The sequence below is a fragment of the Manis javanica genome, chromosome 6 (genome assembly GCF_040802235.1).
Source record: "Manis javanica isolate MJ-LG chromosome 6, MJ_LKY, whole genome shotgun sequence".
NCBI classification, from domain to species: domain Eukaryota; kingdom Metazoa; phylum Chordata; class Mammalia; order Pholidota; family Manidae; genus Manis; species Manis javanica.
Window position 1 is genome coordinate 12,636,318 of NC_133161.1, and position 18,243 is coordinate 12,654,560.

General features: G+C 39.6%; 1 protein-coding gene and 1 long non-coding RNA gene across 6 annotated transcripts in view; one reads left to right on the forward strand and one right to left on the reverse strand.

Moving 5' to 3' along the window:
* Nucleotides 1-2,446: 2,446 nt before the first annotated feature.
* On the forward strand, nt 2,447-10,209 carry MRPS33 (mitochondrial ribosomal protein S33). 3 transcript variants are annotated; one of them, XM_017661287.3, is made up of 3 exons: nt 2,447-2,581; nt 6,637-6,877; nt 9,862-10,209. In XM_017661287.3, exons 2-3 carry the CDS (start codon nt 6,663-6,665, stop codon nt 9,965-9,967), a joined length of 321 nt encoding a protein of 106 aa, XP_017516776.1. In that variant the 5' UTR covers nt 2,447-2,581; nt 6,637-6,662; the 3' UTR covers nt 9,968-10,209. The 3 variants fall into 3 exon arrangements, with proteins under 3 accessions (XP_017516776.1, XP_017516775.1, XP_073094442.1); XM_017661286.3 differs by having other exon boundaries at nt 2,572-2,722; XM_073238341.1 differs by lacking the exon at nt 2,447-2,581 and adding an exon at nt 2,968-3,026.
* The window catches only part of LOC108387831 (uncharacterized), a 76,792-nt gene continuing 65,436 nt past the window's right edge, over nt 6,888-18,243 (reverse strand). For 2 of the 3 annotated variants that reach the window (XR_012132077.1, XR_012132076.1), the window contains 2 exons: nt 16,302-16,457; nt 14,684-15,210 (listed from right to left, as the gene is read on the reverse strand). This is a non-coding gene — a long non-coding RNA (uncharacterized lncRNA). Of the gene's footprint in view, nt 8,422-14,683; nt 15,211-16,301; nt 16,458-18,243 lie in introns of those variants that run through there. The other variant, XR_012132078.1, reaches the window with a different exon arrangement.

Genomic DNA, 18,243 nt, shown 5'->3' on the forward strand with positions numbered 1-18,243 from the left:
CTATCAATAGTTCCTTAGGCTGAAAGGAAATTATACCAGAGAGACACTTGGAACTTTAGGAATGAAGGAAGAACAATGGTAATGGTATCTGGGTAAATAAAATACTCTTTTTTTTAAATGTGAAGGACTATTCAGAACAAAAAGTGTTAACATTCTCTGGTGGGGTTTTCAATATATGTGGATGTAATACAACAATTATAACAAAGGTTAGAGAATAAATGGATCTGTATGGTTTTAGGCTTGAAATAAAGGGCTGGGGAAGCACAGAAAATAAAGGACCTAGGAGGATACAGAGATTTTTTGGTAATGTGTTCTCATATGGTACCTGCAAGCTGTTAAATTCTTTCACAAAAATTCGACATTTTAAATGTGCTGATGTAAGGTAAGATGTATTTAAATTATTTGATAAAGAAATAATTGTTTCCTACATTGCTAAGTTTTATTTCTTTCTTATTTATCAACTTCTTTGAAATGATGCACAACAAACATATCAGAATGGGGTAATAGAAAAAACAAGGAAAGATGAAAGTCATTTGTAGTAGTATGTGCTACCAGAAGAGAAATTTGCTTTCCTGTATCCATAATCTAGGTTAAAACTACTAAATGTCTACACACATATGAAAATGAAACAACTACCCAGATAAGTAACAGGTATAAAACTCTCTTTCTGTATTTAGTTCTTACAAAAGGAAAGACGCTAGGAAATTGTAATTAATCCCAGACAATTGCCTTTAATTCTTCAGTTTAGCATTTGTGGAAACAGTTTAGAAAATGTTACTGTAATATACATATAATACCAGTGATCTTCAAACTTTTCCTAATAAACCACCTAAGAGAATTTGCAAAACCAGGTGCTCCCTCGCACATTTTTAGTTGCATCTGAAAATTTTCATCGTAGACTCAAAGAGTGGCAAAGTGTATCAGTGTATCACCAACATAGATTTTCAAATAAAGCCATTACATTTTTTTCAATGTCCAATGGAAAAACAATTTCATATCCATCATCATTTAAAAATATATAAATAAGACCTTCTTTGAAACTGGGAAAGTTTGTGTCATTTTTCTCCTTTAAGTTACACCTGATGAAATTTTACCTTGTCCTAATATGTTTTCATGCTTGAAAGTCTTCTTGATCGTCTATCATATACCTGCAATAAAATATTTGTAAGTTGAGTTTTAATATTTTTAAACTTTTGTGACCAAAAAACTCTACTATGTGTTAGAAATATTTTTCCCTTTGGGTTATCATTACAATTTTTTGTACACAGATGATCAAAACAACCTAAATATATCATGAATTTTGATGAATGCTTATAAACAAAAAAAAGAAACACATCTCTTGACAGATGAAGTTTTTCCCATTTGCTTAATGTGTTCAAGTATGACTTATTTATTGCTTGAATGAGAAAGCAACAATTCTGTTTTCATTTATATGTATGTAAGCACTGGGAAACTTTGTTCATTATTAAGTAGATGGGAATAGGAAAATAAATTTACCTATTTTACCTATGTGCCTACAGCAATATCACCAAATTCTTTGAACCCATTCAAAGTTATGTGCCAAAAATTACATAGAAATCTATTATAAAATAATTTGTAATGATCTGTCAGCTGATACCTTTATTAGTTCCTCCTTCAGTTTTTCTGAAAACAAAAAACTGTTTTCAACCTGACTTTAAAAGAACATATTGACCTGAAACACTTACTGTCTGATGCTAAAGTTTCCATTACAGTCGCAAAAATAAAGTGTGCTTAGACTTGCTGTCTGGTCAGAGTAGGTTATTTATTATATTTACTTTTTACTATGACCTCTTTAAGTCAAGTTAATGGGCTTTCATTTTTTAACATGTTTAATATTTTCTGCCTCTTATTAACTAACAAAAATAAAATTATGTGCTAGCTGCTAGACTGATCAATTTTTAACACTATATACTTTTATTCTTCATGAATATGTAGTAGCCAAGATTGAATGCGGCAACATAGGAGAAAAAAATATGGTAATACAGGGAAAAACAGAGAGAATTTTTGTAGCTTAAAAAAAAAAACATGAGAACAGTGAAAAGGCTGTTTTACTCCAAAAAAGAATCTAAAATTTGAGGTTTTTCTTTTCCTCATCCCACTTTTTTCTGTGTGCTTTGTCTACTTTAAGCCTAAGCCTTGAAGTCCTCTGGGCGCAGTGCTTTACTCTAGAGCATTCATCCTCCACCACACGGCACACGCAGAACTATTGCTTCAGAAGTTTGGGAGGACGGGAATGCAGCTCTGCAGCCTTTTCCAACAAAATACCCTTAGCGAACCCTGCAGGACCTTCCCGTAAAGCCACTCGGCTTTCAGGAACTCACCGGCTCCAACACTCCGCACACCAGGAGGCGCTACCCTTACTGCGCAAGCGCCAGGTGTGACCTCTGAGACGTCCAAAAGAGGGCGCCAGTAGTTCCGGGTGTTTCACTATGGCTCCCTTCTAGCCCCAAGCTTCCTTTTCTCTGCTACTCTCCGCAGTAGGCTCGCGAGGGAGCTTGGAGCCGGGCTGGGGGCGGGCCTTCCGGGAAAGGGACGCGCGGGAGAGGAAGGTCAAGGCTAGGTAAGGCTGTCTGTGGATTTTGGGGGCTCCAGTGCGATAAGGGCAATGGCTGTAAAGGTCCTGCGGCGGTCTCCAAACTTGCAGAGTCACCAAGAATAGGATGTGCCATTTTCGTTGTTAACCAGCTCGGAGGCTTCCCAGGTATCATACAAACACCTTGACCTTTTCCTGCGTCAGCTGGGGAATTTACCGAACGACGGACGCTAGCGCAGTTTTCTCTCAGGCGCAGTTACTACCTTCCTGACTAGGTAACATTCAAGGCTCAGTTTCTCTGCTTATCAGACGGCCTTGTGCGCCTTAGGTTTGTGTGGGACATGCAGATTAATCTTGCTACCAGCTTAAAAATATTCGCGAAATGCCTAACGTCGGTCAACTGGACACTTCCATCACAGGCAGGCGTAATCGAGTCCGTTGGAGCTGCTTCTGCGACCCAATGAAATAATCGGTACTGGGCTTTAAAAATAATACAGCATGTGTTTAGATCGTTTTCCTGTGAAGCACGTGTGCACAGTGTTGAATTCCTTGGAGCGTGATGATTTTAGCTCAGGCACTGTGCCGCAAGTTTTGCATGTCAGCCCCGTCGGTGGTTTAACCGTCTTCCTGTAGATGTCGAAACGGAGGCAAAGACTACGTACTACAAACGCTGTATGGCAGTTTAACCGTAGAGGCAAGCTTGCAACCAGCATTTCTACCCCAAAGCTGGTGCTCTCCGCTCTGCAGTGGTTTTTGAGAACATAACAAAACCTACTCCCCAGCAGAATTTACATACCCATACACGCACGTTTCAACATACTTTTAAAAAGTAACCAGGTATTCATCACATTGAGGGATATCCAGGTTAAGAACCCGTCCAAAAACAAAAGCAAACGCAGTTCAATGCCAATCATTGAAATAAATCCGACCTTTTAAAAGCATCAGAGCTATCAGATAAATCAAAGAAACTTGCCTTTTTATGCCAAAGTAAAAATAGGGCAGTTTCCCTGTGTGGGCTTAACATGTTTTGCTCCGCACATTTGGATAATTTATTTTTGCTTAGCATTTTCAACTCCAGTTAATTTTTCTTCATGATACTGTTTTCTCTAGTTCACATAAGGAAAAGTGATATTTTTAAGTGACCATTTTGTACTTAGAATGGCTTCATGCGAATAAAAATATAATTGACATGCAAATTATTTGCTTTTTATTTTAATATCTTTAACATATCATTTTTTTAAAGATGAAAGATTCCATAAGGCATAGCAGGGGGTCCTGAAAAATCCTAAGGCTTCCCAATTAAAAGAAGTTTTTTTAAGCTAGTAAGAAAGTGGCAATTTGCCAGCCTTAGATCAATATTTATAAACAGCAGAATTTTTAGCCACTTTAGCCTATGTAAAAAAAGAAAAGTATATCATGCTCCTACGCCATTTTTTTTTTGGCCTCATCAGAGACATACAGGCTTGCTCTGTGTAAGGAGAGCTACAGAGCAGTAATTGATCATTAGTACTATTTTCAGTTTGCTTCTATTTAGCAAGTAGTTCTTTGTTTCTAGTATAACAGATTCAGGTTTGAAGAAGCTTATTCCCTTTCTCCATCATAAAAGTTTTAGTGTTTGGATTTTGGGGTATAACCATGATCCAGTGGATTCTAGTGAAACCTTACTACTTAGGATTTATGTGTCCCAGTAATTTGCTACATACCAAAGTGGACATGGAGGAAACCTAGCATCCTGTGATGGTTTCAGTGGCCACAAATTCACAGTGGTCTAATGAGTCCGTTCCTCCGTGACAGCTGTCAAATTACCAAGCTGCTGGTCTCCTTCCCTCTGTTTCTCTGTCTTTGTGAGGATGTCATTTCAGTGTGTCTGTATAGACCATATATATAAGCACCAAATTTACAAAAAAGGTTTTTTTTTAAGTTATATTTACTTAGTGCTACTGTCTTATTTCTCACAATAGTCCTGCAAGCTTTGTTTTCTGAAAGGAAAGTTAGATTCAGAGAATAGGTAACTGTTCAAAATAACCCAGGTAATAAATGGCAGACCCAGTACTCAAATCTAGGCCTCAGAATTCCATGCTGCCTCTGCATTTATATATATATATATATATATATATATATATATATAATTTATATATATAACTTTTGATATATAGGCTATAATTTATGCATATTACAGATCTATTCTTACACATTATTTCAACATTGTATGTCTCTGAATAAGTTATTTTCAGTTAATAAGAACTTAACTCTTTAAAAATAGAGTGCTTTGGAATTAACATATTTTCCTGAAAACACTGCAACAAAGTGACCGTTCCTAGACTGCCTGACAAATTAACTGTGGAAATACCGTGCACTTAAAACATAAATCCATTCTGATGCCATAATAGTAATTAAGCAAAATGAAGCAAAGATAATTGAGAAGTAATTTGGGTTTTTTTAAATCTAATGTTTGGAAAAAAGATAACTTTAAGGTGGAAGGAAGAGAATAGGTAAAGCATGCAAAGAAATTTTGTATCTTCTTAAGGCAACTTCTGGACATTTGCAAGGTCTATAGGGGTTTGTAGCACTACTTTGTTACTGTTTTCTATTTATACATCAAACTATTACTGCTTTTTTTTCTCATTGATGAAAATATAACCCTAGTGCTAACAAGTCCAACCCATCCCCATTCACATAATAGAGCCAGTTTGGATGAGAACTGAATTTGGGAACTGAGTGCTGAAAGGGAAGGAGAGAGCAAGGCTTGCACATGATCCTCAGGCTGAGGCCACAGGAAAGAGACCTTTGATAGGAGGGTGCCCCGTTGCTGGCCTTCAGGTGGCATTGTTGGCTCAAGATTGCTTGGTTGGTGATCAAAATGGTGCACTGCAATTAGTTTGAGATCAGCCCCTGTTCTTTGAGTGGATCTTGAAGTAGACATGAAAAATCCCTTAAAGGGTGGGTTGTTTGCATTGGTTGATTTGTTTCTTACAAGAGTTATTTTGAAATTTACTTGGCACCATTCCTTTTTAGAAGACCTTCTTTTGGTATATTTCCCCCATTGATTTTTCAAGATAGGTTTCTGCTTTTTGTTTCTGTGTGTAGATAAACTCTTTCATCCCCGCTGAACTATCCCCCAGGATAATCTCTTAGTCAATAAAAGATGCTCATCTCACTCCAAAAATTTCACATATACTAGCATATTCTGCCAACAGTAACTAACACCTAGTCTGGTCTGGAATAGGATAAAATAGTTCACCAGCAATGTCCTTAATTTTTATGTATCATTTATATATATAACTTTTGATATATAGGCTATAATTTATGCATATTACAGGTCTATTCTTACACATATTTCAACATTGTATGTCTGAATAAGTTATTTTCAGCTAATAACTGGTTTGCATTAAAGCAGAATATAAAAGATAGAAGATAAGACAAGTAACATCAACATTCATAAGTACCTTCTATTCAGGAGTAAAATGAATCTTTGGAGCTGTTGAGTTTATTTCTATAAGACTACTATCTCTGTTTTTCCCAAATGGCTCTGTCTCTAGGCAGAATTCGGTACAGCATCATAGAGGCTAAATGACCTCATAACTCATTAGCAGTTCTCAGAGCTATCTGGAGCCCTTGAGGAGAATAGTGTTCAAAGGGCTGATAATAAAGACAACAGCGTAATTATTCCTCTGCTATGATTAAACCTTCAGATGGCAAGCAGTCAGCATATTTATCCCTCAGATGGCTGAGGTGGGTGTTTTCTGAAGGTATAATAATAATGCTGTGGTAGGGTAACTTGTTTCTCTTTCTTCATCTAGCCTGCAAATAGGTAAATAGACCTATTGAATCACAAAATAGTTGATTGTAAAAAGGACAGCAAGGAGTAATGTATGTTCACAATATGTGAATACCAAATGTAAAAATGGCTAATGTAAGGCATGCAATGGAAATTGCCACTTGGGACTCAGCTCCAAACCTTGGCCTGCCAACATGATTGATTCATGCGTGGCTTGTGGTGTTTTTATGTCCTAAAGTATATATTAGATAATCTTGGGATTTCTTACACTAAATCTGTTTATCTTTCTTCTCATTTTCTGTAGGGACTTCTGCTCCTTGCTGCCCAAGAATGTCTTCGCTTTCAGAATATGCCCTGCGTATGACTCGTCTGAGTGCCCGGCTCTTTGGTGAAGTTGCCAGGCCTACTGATTCCAAATCCATGAAAGTGGTGAAACTGTTCAGTGAGCAGCCTTTGGCCAAGAGGAAGGAGACATACGACTGGTATCCAAATCACAACACTTACTTTGCACTCATGGGCACACTACGTTTTTTTGGCCTCTATAGGTAATAAAAGACAAAGAGTAAGATACTTTGTTAATAGATTAGAAAAAGAATGTTAGCCTTTCTGTCCTTACAGTTTTGTGGTTCTTAACAGTAGTACTAGGTAGTTCAAAAGGCACAGTTTTTATGGGGGAAAGGCTTTCAAAATAGCCATAAAGGACACACCAAAACAAAAACAAAAAAAAAAAGAAACATGCACTTATTGGAAGACATATTTTAATTATATCTAAAATGTGACTAACATTGACGATACTGAGCTATAGAGAGATGTTTAATATTCATTAATCTAAGAGCACTCTAAGGGGATGCAGAGGAAGACGGGGCCAAATGCTGAGCAAGAAAACCTCAGCCACCCAAGTTTCAAGACCAGCAGGTTTTTACTGGTCAGAGCCCCCTGCCCTGTAGCAGATCCACTTCCTGGCTAGCATACAGGAGCCTCCTTTCTTTCCTGGACAGTTTCATCAGAGTTCTTATTTCCTTCTACCCTCTTCCTGGCATTTTTAGTTTGAACCCTTTTTGATGTGTTAATTTGCTCTATATAAGCTATAGTTGGCCTTTAAGAGTAGATTACAAAGGTTCTTTCTATCATACAGCGTATGTTTGTGTGTGTGTGTGTTTGTGTGTATAGACACACACATATGAAGTGGGTGCTTAGGACTATATATTGCTCTAGAAAGAAAAGAGATCAAATATCTCTGATCATTTTATTTAAAAAATATCTAATTATCAAACTAGCACATGCTCCTAATAAAAGAATTCAAGCAGTGCATAATTGTGTTAAAATACTTACTTATTTTTTTAAAATTTAAAGTGTTTTAATTGGACTTGCCTTAGGGCAACAATACAAAAATTAATTTGGGACTGTTCACTCTAATATAAGTAATAGTTCATTCCAGATAGCTAAAGATGGGTACATTCATCTAACCAACAGATATATTTTTAAGTACTTTCCATGAGCAGGCACTTAATATGGACAGTAGGGGAACAGTAGTGAACAAGATAGATTGTCTTGGTTAGTATATTATTAGAAATTATAATCCATGACATATTTTGAATTTCTGGAATTGCTTTGGGGCTATCTCCCTTGCCATTAGTCTGGGCTCAAAAAAGTTTTTTTTAATTTTATCATGACCTGAAATAAAATATCCTTGGAAGGCGGATCTCTCACCCATAACAAAAATCACATACAGCTATTTTAATTTACCTCTTTGCTACCACTCTCCATTTCATTGAAAGATAAAGCCTTGACTATCTTTGGGATCAGGGAAAAAGTACTTGTCATTTAGTTATCAATAGAAAAGCACAATTATTTTCATGTATTTAACCATTAGTTATGGTAAATAGTGCCTCTAATACACAGCCTCCTTGGCATCAGGCAGGATGAAACTAGACAATCTTCAATAAAGAAGTCCCACTGCAAACCGCGGAGGGAAGCGCAGGCTCTCAGGGACAGTGACTCGTCCAGTCAGGCAGGTTCCCAGGTGGCAGCATCACAGAGACAAAGACCCCTGCCTCTGGAGCGTGGTTTTGGCTGGGGGTTGATGGGACTGGGAGAGGAAGAGAAGAATAAGGAAGAATTTATATATTAAATAAGTAAACTATGTGGTATGTTACAAAGTTGAACATGCTGTGAGAAAAAAAAACAGTAGAGCTGGCTGAGCAGGATCAAGAGTGCCAACACAACTCGGCCAGCAGGAGAGGACAGGCCGCAGCACTGACAGGACAGTCAGGGTCAGCCTCGTTGAGACGGTGAGGCTTAAGCAGAGACGTGAACATGGGGAGTGAGCCAAGTGGGAACTGGGGAAGAGCTTTCAGGGCAGAAGCCACGGGCAGAGCAGAGCCTTGAGGCAGGAGTGCCTCTAGCGTGCTCAAGGAGAGGCCCGGGGCTTCGCGGAGGCCATAGGGCTGTAGGGCCACGGCGGGTCAGGAAGCATCCTAAGGGCCATTCCTTTGTTCTGGGTGGAATGGCGAGCCATTTGCAGAGTTGTGAACAGAGGAGTGACATGATCTGACTTAGTTTTTGAAGGACTCTTATAGCTGGTCTGTTGAGAACAGACTATTTGGAGGTGATCATAAGCTTATCCTGAAGAGATTGGTTGTATCCATCATGTTTATGGAATGAAAACAGTATACCCCATAAAGCCAATCTATTTTAAAACTGCCTAAGGAGTTAAAAATTGGACCCAGCAAACCTCTCTCTTATGTTTAATTCATATGCTGTTATTATCTACACTTTACAGACCAGGAGACTAAATAAAGCACAGAGAAGGGAAGTCACTTATCTAAGGTCACACAGCTATTAAATGATGGACTGTGATTTGAACCAAGTTCAAATGGATTCCAATGCTTACATATTTAAATGCTATACTGTTTTAGGTATTTGGTCTTAGAATGCAGACATTTTTATACAGTATAGTCAGTCTTCATCTTACACCCCATCCACATGTACATACTGTCCTGGCTGCCTTGGTCCCTAGAGCACCTGTCTGTTGACCTGGCTCCCTTTTGGCAGAGGCTTTCCCTAGGCAGGTTTTTGTGTGAGTTACCCATTGTCATTTAGGCAGCTTCATCCAGACCTCTTCCCTTGAAGTAGGTACTAATTCCGGGGGTTCTGGGTGTCTCTGTGTAGCTACTGAAGCTTATGCCTACTTTCTACCCCTCTCAGTGTTTACTCTGAGTGTTACAGGGAAATTTGGGCTAATTATTAGTATTGTATCCTAGTTACATAGGTTTTCAGGGGCTGACCTGGGAATTTAACTGTTTGTGGGATTGTTTCTTTGAGGGGAAACTGTAACTTAGAAATGAGCTTTGGAATACAACCATCTGTACGCTGGGGACTCCCTGTCCTTTCTGTTCACCAGGTTGAGCACATGCCCTGTAAAAGTCAAAGACAGAACCAGAATGACCCAAGGGGACAGTGCTAGACTAGTGTGCTTTTCCAGTCAGGCAAAAGTACTTGCTAATTATTTTTTTCTTTATCCACTTAGAGATGAGCATCAGGACTTTAAGGATGAGCAGATGCGTCTAAAGAAGCTTCGTGGAAAGGGGAAACCAAGGAAAGGAGAAGGGAAAAGAGCAACAAAAAAGAAATAATGTTGGTCCAGTAGGAGAAAAAGTGTCTTTCTCAGCAACTGACAGAAGAAAGTGTATTTATCTTTCCACATGTTGGAGGAGTGTAAGCTTCCTAAATTGAAGATTATTTGGAGGAGCATGCATCTCCGTGGTGAAGTCTAATCCAGTTGAATTATGACTGGTTTCTTGGACACATTCTAATTCTGAAAAATTATTTTGGCCCTGGTTTTTTAATACAAGGTTTACCTCATTCTCTAAAGAAATGAATGCATAAATTATTGTTGAATGAGTTGTTTGGGGTGGAAATGGGATAGGGGAGTGGAGGGAAAACACGTTACATGAGCACCCGGCAGTCTTCTCCTCCCGTCTTGCTTCTCTGCTTAACCTGCCCGAAACTCGTTCGTGTCTGGACATTCACTCACTGTTTCCACCACCACGCTCACAAACTTCACATGCTTCTCCACTGACTCGTTTGAGAGTATCTAATATGACAGATTAGTGACCTGAAAGGCTGTACCTAGTAAAACAGTATGGAGTATCTGCTGTATACGAGGTACCGGGGTCTTGGTAAGACTGGTTAGCAACTGAAACGGTCCTTCCTCGTAGAACTTTCAATCTCGTGGGAAAGACATACTACATAATTACATAAATACAATGGCTGCAATGGAAAAATCCCGACTTCTGTGAGAGTGTGGATGGATTCTGGATTGACACAGAGATAGCAAGAGGCCCAAACCTTTAGAGAATTTAAAGAAGGCCTTCCTAATGAGGTGCTTTAGGCTAAGCTCTAAAGAATACATAAGGGAAGGAAAATGACGGGAAGTGTTTGAGGCATAGAGAACATCATTTGCAAAGGCCACAAGTAATTGTACTGTTGAGTTAACACCCCTGACCAGTACTGGTTGATCGTCAGGAAGGAGAGGCTACACCATGAAAAGGTTTGCGAGTTCTGTGAAAAGGCTTCAACTTAACCAACTTACCCTGAGGTCAGAGCATAGTGTTACTTCTCTGAGAGAAGACTACTGTATGTACTTGTGTAGCTAACCGCCAACACTGTATTCTAGTAATGAGTTGCCAATGAAGTTGTAAGGGCTTCTCTGATTTTTTCCCCCAAGTTGTTATAGTGAACTCCAGCACTGCCTAGTATATTTTTTAAAGTACCTTTTTCTTTTTTCACTGATGTAAAAAAACATGAAATTTACCCTCCTAACCATTTTAAAGAGTACAGTAATGTTAACGATATGTACATTGTCCTGCTAAGGTACTTTTTAACCCCTTTTCTACCTCTTTTGGGAAAAGTAAGCGAAGTGCACAGGCAGGAGGCTGTATAGCAGTTATCCAGCTATGATTTTCTTTGCCTGCAACATCAGAAGTATTGGCATTAAATGTGTAATTCCAGAACTAGTAAAAATGTCACTACTTACGTTTTGATAAATGATACTTTTAAAGGTATATGATCCAGATGGTATGACTATATTAAGGTGTTAAAAGTAAAAACTACCTAAAATTGGGTAATTTGTGTCTGACAGGTGAATTCCAGCAGGAGGCTGATAGACTGCATTCATTTAGAATTCTGAGCACTTGCTATGTGCCAGCCACACGCTTATTGTGTAGAACACAAGTAGACTTAGTCCCTGAGGTAATGTGACTGGGCGTGTGTATTGTGAAGTATTGTCAGGATCTCAGGGATTTACTCAGAAGAGAGCAAACACTTAATTCTTGGCCAGGGCAGCTGAGTCAGGTAGGTGAATGAGTACCCCAGGATGTTGGGCTGAGAAACAGGCTCTCAGCCTGAACTCAGTGTAGAACATCACAGTGGATGTTCTGAATTAACGCCATTTCCAACTTTTGGAGACAGCCTGAATGTAAGAGAAACTGCATTAGATATCTACAGCTGAACTGAGTCAGAAAAGAAGTAAACAATCTGTGTGTTGGTTTGATGACTCCTGAGCCTGCAAGAAGCCTTAGCAGTGAGTAATAGGGAAGTCTGTAGACAATTCAGTAGATTAGTGTGCCACTGCTCCACACTGGAAATCAGAAACTAAAGCTAAAATTTGTAAGTTGTACCCTGAAACCCACTTGATACAGTAAACACTATGTGATTTAAAACAGCCTGTGCTGAACTATGGTGGATCAGATGGAAAGTACAGAGTAAGAGGGAAGAGGTGGTTCTTGGTGCTGTGAAAGCAACACGTTTCAGGACACCAGTGATTGAAGGGTACGACAAGGACTGAGTGCAATCAGGAGAAAGAACCTTTTAACTGCAGGTTTTGGCTAGCCAGGTTGTTTAATTGGCTTTCTCTGATCAAAACCAAAACTGTTTGTTTTTCTTCTGGTGTTTTGTGTATATGGCAGATTTTGCCCTTGATTTCAATATGGCATAGTGAAAAACTGGGTTATGGATTCAAAACCTAGTTCTGTTTACTGGCTTAGTGACCTTAAGTCACATCTCTGAACTCTTTCTGCCTCTCTAAAATAAGTAATGCTTCAATGGATTAATGAAATACTAAGATTTAGGAAAAGGACTATGTAAATTGTAAAAGATGAATCAAATGTTTTTACATGCAGTTGTGTGACTAGTAAGAATTGCTGCATCTTACTAACAGATTTTTCCAAGGCAGTGTTAACAACAAATATTTGCTAAAAATATAAAATGCTCTTCATTTACAAGCAGCACAATAGGTTCAGGAGGAAAGCAGTAGGACATGCATTTTATTATTTATGTAAACATGTGTTGCAGAAACTCATTTTTTTAAAAAGCATATGTATGTGTGTATATATCTGTCTATATATGAGTATATAAATATAATGCTGTTATTTGTAAAGCACCTTCCATGAGAGAGTAAGTTAAAATTAAAAATTATCTTCTTTGCCCTTTCCCTCTTTCCTTACATATTTCCCTCAAAGCTTCCAAGTGCCTCATTTTAGAGATTTAGAGGCAGGAGCAAATTTCATGAGCAATAGATAGAGGGAAACATCTTTTAACCTGCCAACCCTTTCTTTATGGTCCTTAAGTATTCATTTATAAGTTCCAAAGAAAGCATTTCTTTAAAATAAAATACTGAGATAAAATCAGCAAAACAAACAGTAATATACTCAAAAACACTTAGTTAAAACAGAAGAACAAACAGTAAAACTCTGGATATTGAGATAAGTGGAAAACCAGTAACCATTTATATTGAACTTAAAACTGAAAAAATGTTTAGTTGACAAAGGCAGCGAAATGGGAATCATGAAACTACTGTGAGGACTGGCCAAGAAAGTCCCCAAATGCAGTGTTCTAACTTAATTGGAGATCTGGCAATACTGTAAGTTGATATTAAAGTAGGAACTAGAACAAACCAACATCAGCTATAATACCTTTTTCATTCTGCTTAAAGAAATGTGTTTCCTGAGACAGTGAATAGATTCATTTTTGGAGAGCTTTCTGTGTCTACTGCAGAAAACGTGAGCTCCTCCTTACTGACAATCTAAATTGGTGCTTGGTACAGAATACCTTCCCAAAAGAGCCACAAACAACTAATTGACCCATTGAGTTTCAAATGAAAACAGTACTCTAAATAGAAATTGAAAGTCTTGGAGGCAACACCGGTTGAATCTAAAAGTTTGAAGATACCGAGTTTGAGAACTGACCAGTGTGTTAAGCACCAAACAAGTTAAATATAAATTCTTAATAAGGACTTTAGAAGAGATCAATGCAATTTGAAACATCGGGAATGAGTTTCCCAGAAGTGAAAGCAGTGAATCCAAGTAATGTCCACATTTTGGAGCACTTAACCACACACTGGGAATTGTGCTTTGTAGTCCTTACCTCTTGTAACCCCTGTATTTTAAGTACCCCCATTTTATAGGTGAGGAAACTCAGGCTGAGATCTTTTGCTCAAGATCTCACAGCTCTAATTATTTAGGCTGAGGTTTAAATCCAAGACACCTGGTTTCAAGCCTGTACCGCCAATCACCACACTGTTACAGATGGAATCCTCACAATGACAAAAGGTTACAGCAGACAGCACATCAAAGGCCCACAAACAACCATAAGAGCTCTGGCTGGCAAGGGCTATAATGATGAGCATGGCCTGGCAACCTCAGAGCCATACCCTGAATGAACCAACAGGCCCTCAAGTTGCCAGTGTCCTTTTTATAGCCTGAGGAGGCAGCACTGATAGAGCTCTCTCAGACTGAGGGGCACCATATCAAATACCGTTTGTCCAGTGACTTACCATAGCACTATACTTGTTATATCACTTAATTCCTACAACAGCCCTATGAGGTAAGTACAATTTTTCCCATTTTATACACTGAGTTTAGAGCTGTGGTTCTCAACTCTGTCTTGTCTCAGGATCTTGCTGAAACAGAAAACTCCACGTGAAGACCCAGATCAGCGGGAACCCTAGGAGAGCACTGCCTGTGCCTGGCCGGGATTCAGTCAGCCTCCATTTCACAGGAGCAGGCCTGGTGAGGGGTGCTCTGAGCCCTCACTGCAGCCGGAGCCCCTGAGGGCAGGGGCAGCTCTGACAATCCCTGTCATCAGGAACTGAGGAGACAAGAGAATACTCTTCTCAGGAGGAGACTAGCACACCGGTATGGTTTCTGCTCTATCACATGTGATTCTCTAAGCAGTAAGGCATCTAGGTTACTGTTCGGGGATTTTGTGATGACAAAGTGAAAAGTGAATATGATCCCATGGGTCATGGAGAAGACAGACATAATTGTGTGGTTTGAAGACAAGGGTAGGAAGAAAAAGAGATTGTTAAGTCACGGGAGAGACCACTGTCAGGAAACAAAAGCTTTTTGATTTTGTCTTTCCGTGTAAGTGCATTTTACTTACTCTGCTAGCGAACAGAGGAATTGCTGGCTGCCAGGCCTGAGCAAGAGCAGGAGCTCCAACTGGAAGTGACTTCTGGGCCCCGTGGTCGGTAGGTGGTGCTAACCCAGAGTGGAGCCAGACAGTGACCAGCCCCACCAAGGCAACTGGCCTGGCAGGTGGTGTGTCCTGAAGAGCAGGTGTGAGCTAGGTTGCTCCAGGTGTCCAGCCACATTTGATGGGTCGGCCAGGGAACAGGGAGCAGGAGCAGAGTGTGGGGAGAGCCTGGGCCTCAGTCAGAGGGCAGATCCCACACATAGATGCAGGCAGCTGTGGGAAGGGAGCCCCAGGTGAATGAGGGGTTCTGCAGCTGAGAAGGCAGGTGGCCCTTGATGATCTCGCTTACTGCACTTACTCCATCCACAGGTGGTCAAATTCTTGGTGGAGAGGTTAGGTGAAGCTGCAAAATAAAATTAAGGTGCAAAGTCAGCACCACACAAAAATCAAAAAGTGGATATAACATTAGGATCTAAGCAAAGGGAAAGTAAAGATTAACATGTAAATATGATTTATAGTCCACCTTTTTATTATATGATACCTAAATTGATTATATACCACCTAAATACATCTAGCATGTAAAAATTAGGGTTTTTCTTTCCTGTATTTATTTTCTTTCCTTTGGAACTCTTTACTGTCTTTAACCTTTTCAGTTAGTGGGACGTAAGTGGAAGTGACTTTCTTTCCCAGTGCCACAAGACTGCCACTTGTCAGCCAGTGTGACTCTGTTAAGACAATAACCCTCAGAGGATGGGCTCAGCCCACCCACAGAATCATTACTAGATGCTTCTCTGAGTCAGCAGGCTGGTTGCAGCCCAGGCATCTGCATTTCCAACAAGCATTTCCACGTGACTTATGTGCACTCTTAAGGCTTGGGAATCACTGCTTTTGGAATTCTGGTGGAACCCTTGAAAACTGAAAGCAATAAACCCTGGTTCTGCTTGCAAATGTATCAAAGATGTCTCAAATCAACTCTGAGTTGTGATGTCCTCATCTCCACTCTTCCTTCAGCCTCTGATTTTATAGTGTCTCCAGCAAGCTCACAAGTGTTTTTTTCTTTTATTTCCCAAGTATTTTATTCTTAGTGAGTAGTTGGCATTAATTACTGCTTATCACTAATATGATCTAGTGTGATCTTGTCTCTGCTGTGGCCTATGTGGGGGCATGTTCAAGGACACAAAGGCAGTGATATCCCAGTCTTTGAGTGCTAAATTCCAGCCATGTGGTCTGCCCCAGACCACCTGTGCAGGTTATAAACTTCACAGGAAGGTATGACCAGAATTATTGTTCTTGTGAAAAATAATCATCATTTGATCTTTCCTTCTCCTTTGCTAGTCTTATGAAGTCTCCCATTGCATTTCACAATCAGCATAAATAGCAGGGAAGATGAAAGTGAAGAAAAGCTCAGTAATCTCGTTTGGAGATCATAACCTGTTTGAAGCACAACAGGTAGGCCCTCCAGGATTCTTTTTGCCGCTTTGCCAAACCACTCACCCAAACCACTCACTGGCACCACTCCCCCAGGAGGACAGGGTGGCTGTGTGATCGATGGAATATAGGAATGAAGGGTATTAGTCCAGATCATCTACTCAACTCTGACCACCCAAATCATAGTTTGTTGCCAAATGTTCTGCAAAGAACAAGTAAGACCTGTAAGATCCAAAAAGAAAAGGTTATTTTTTAGAAAAAAACATTGTTACAAATTTAAAACAGCATACCAACTAATTACAGCTATTTTCTGACTAATAATGAAATGCCTAAGAAAGTGTCACACTAACTCAAAATGGTAATTTGGGTTATGGCTGTCTAATTGTTCTTATTCTGCAGGAGTGCCAATCAATTGAAAACTTGTACAAATCCCTTGTGCCTGCTTTTCCACCTCCCACCACAGACCCTCAGATGCAGGACTTCACCATCACCCTGCTGCCTTGGTCCGCGGAAACTGCCCAGGCTTGCTTGAGCCTTTCCCTTCCTTTTCCTGAAGTGCCTGCTCCCTGGTCACCTGAACAGGTGACCTCCAGGATGAGTCACCCTCATGGTGGTTTAGGAACCACCACCTCTGGCTGGTTTAAGAACAATGCAGGATTTGTTTCTGAAATGCCAGAGTCTCAAAAAGAGAGGCTTCTAATACTTTTTATTAACTTGCTCACACCAAAAGACAAATTTGTGCTCTTCATATCACTTAGGTGGCACCAACCAGAAGGTCAGCTGAAGTAGACAATAGTTTACAGTGTTACAGCCTTTCTACTCGAAGTGTGGTGCACAGATGCTTGTTAGAAACTCAGAATTGCAGGCCCACACCAGACCGTCTGAAATCAAGATCGGCATGTTAATGAGATTCCCAAGTGGTTTGTACCTACATGAAAGTGAAAAACACACTGGCTTAGATTTGTGTTAACCTTCAGCGTCTTTAGGGGCCATAGGTGGGCCAGGGACCCAAACACAGGCTTTCTGCCACTCATACAATCCATTATTGTCTCTGCCTAGAAATGTCTTTCATTACAATTCATCAACACAGTGAACTCCTACTCACTCTTCAAGGCCAGCCCCAAGATCATATCCTTCACACCCCCATTGAAACCTTTCTGATACCCTGAGTCAAAACTAATCATTCCCTCCTCTGAACTCCCTTGATACATTACATCTCTATCCAATATATACCAATATTATATAGAGTCTTCATACCATATTATAATTATATACTCTCATATCTGTGTCCCCTTGAATGTGAGCTATTCAGGTCAAAGAACATGCCTTATTCACCTGCTTTTCCTAGCACCCAGCCCAGGACTTGAAACAGAGACTCAATAAATGTTACATGAAAACTACATTTGATGTTTTCTTCCATTGTTTTAGAGTCATGCAATAGTAAACCTATTTTCACACTGTAACATTCTACCCACTCAAAACCATTCTTGTATCTCTGATATGCTAATTTACAGTGATGATTCAGAAACATTTCTATTAGCCTGGAAACAATCTCTGAGCCTACATTTCATTGGGACAACTATTTCGTCTCCCTTTCCCTTGCCCGCACCCGTCTCCCACAAAATAATATATCGATTGCTGAGGAAAAGCCAACTTACAGAGAAGTTTTGAGGGGAGATGGAAGCAAATATAATAAAAGAAGTTACTGTATTTATTCATTTATGCTAAGCCTCTCTTGACACCTCTAATATTTTCTTTCAGATATTGCTGAATCAGTTTTGAGTGAAAGGCAAGAAAACAAAGTAAAATAGAAGTTAAGTAGTGACCCAAGAGTCATAATGATTATTGGCTGTATTCTTAAAACAAACACACCAAAAAGCATGCATGTAATCTTGGGGAACTTACAGAGTTGGTATAACGCCTCAGGTTAACAATGGACTCTTTCAAGACTGTATGTAGCCATGTGCCAGGCAGCAGAAGCTAACACCCAGCCGAGATGGTCAGTAGG

What these genes read in the sequence shown, in the direction of transcription:
- MRPS33 (XM_017661287.3), top strand. Translation starts at nt 6,663, where the DNA reads ATGTCTTCGCTTTCAGAATATGCCCTGCGTATGACTCGTCTGAGTGCC. An exon ending in CGTTTTTTTGGCCTCTATAG is followed by an intron (nt 6,878 to 9,861) that starts GTAATAAAAGAC and finishes TTATCCACTTAG; the next exon opens with AGATGAGCATCAGGACTTTA.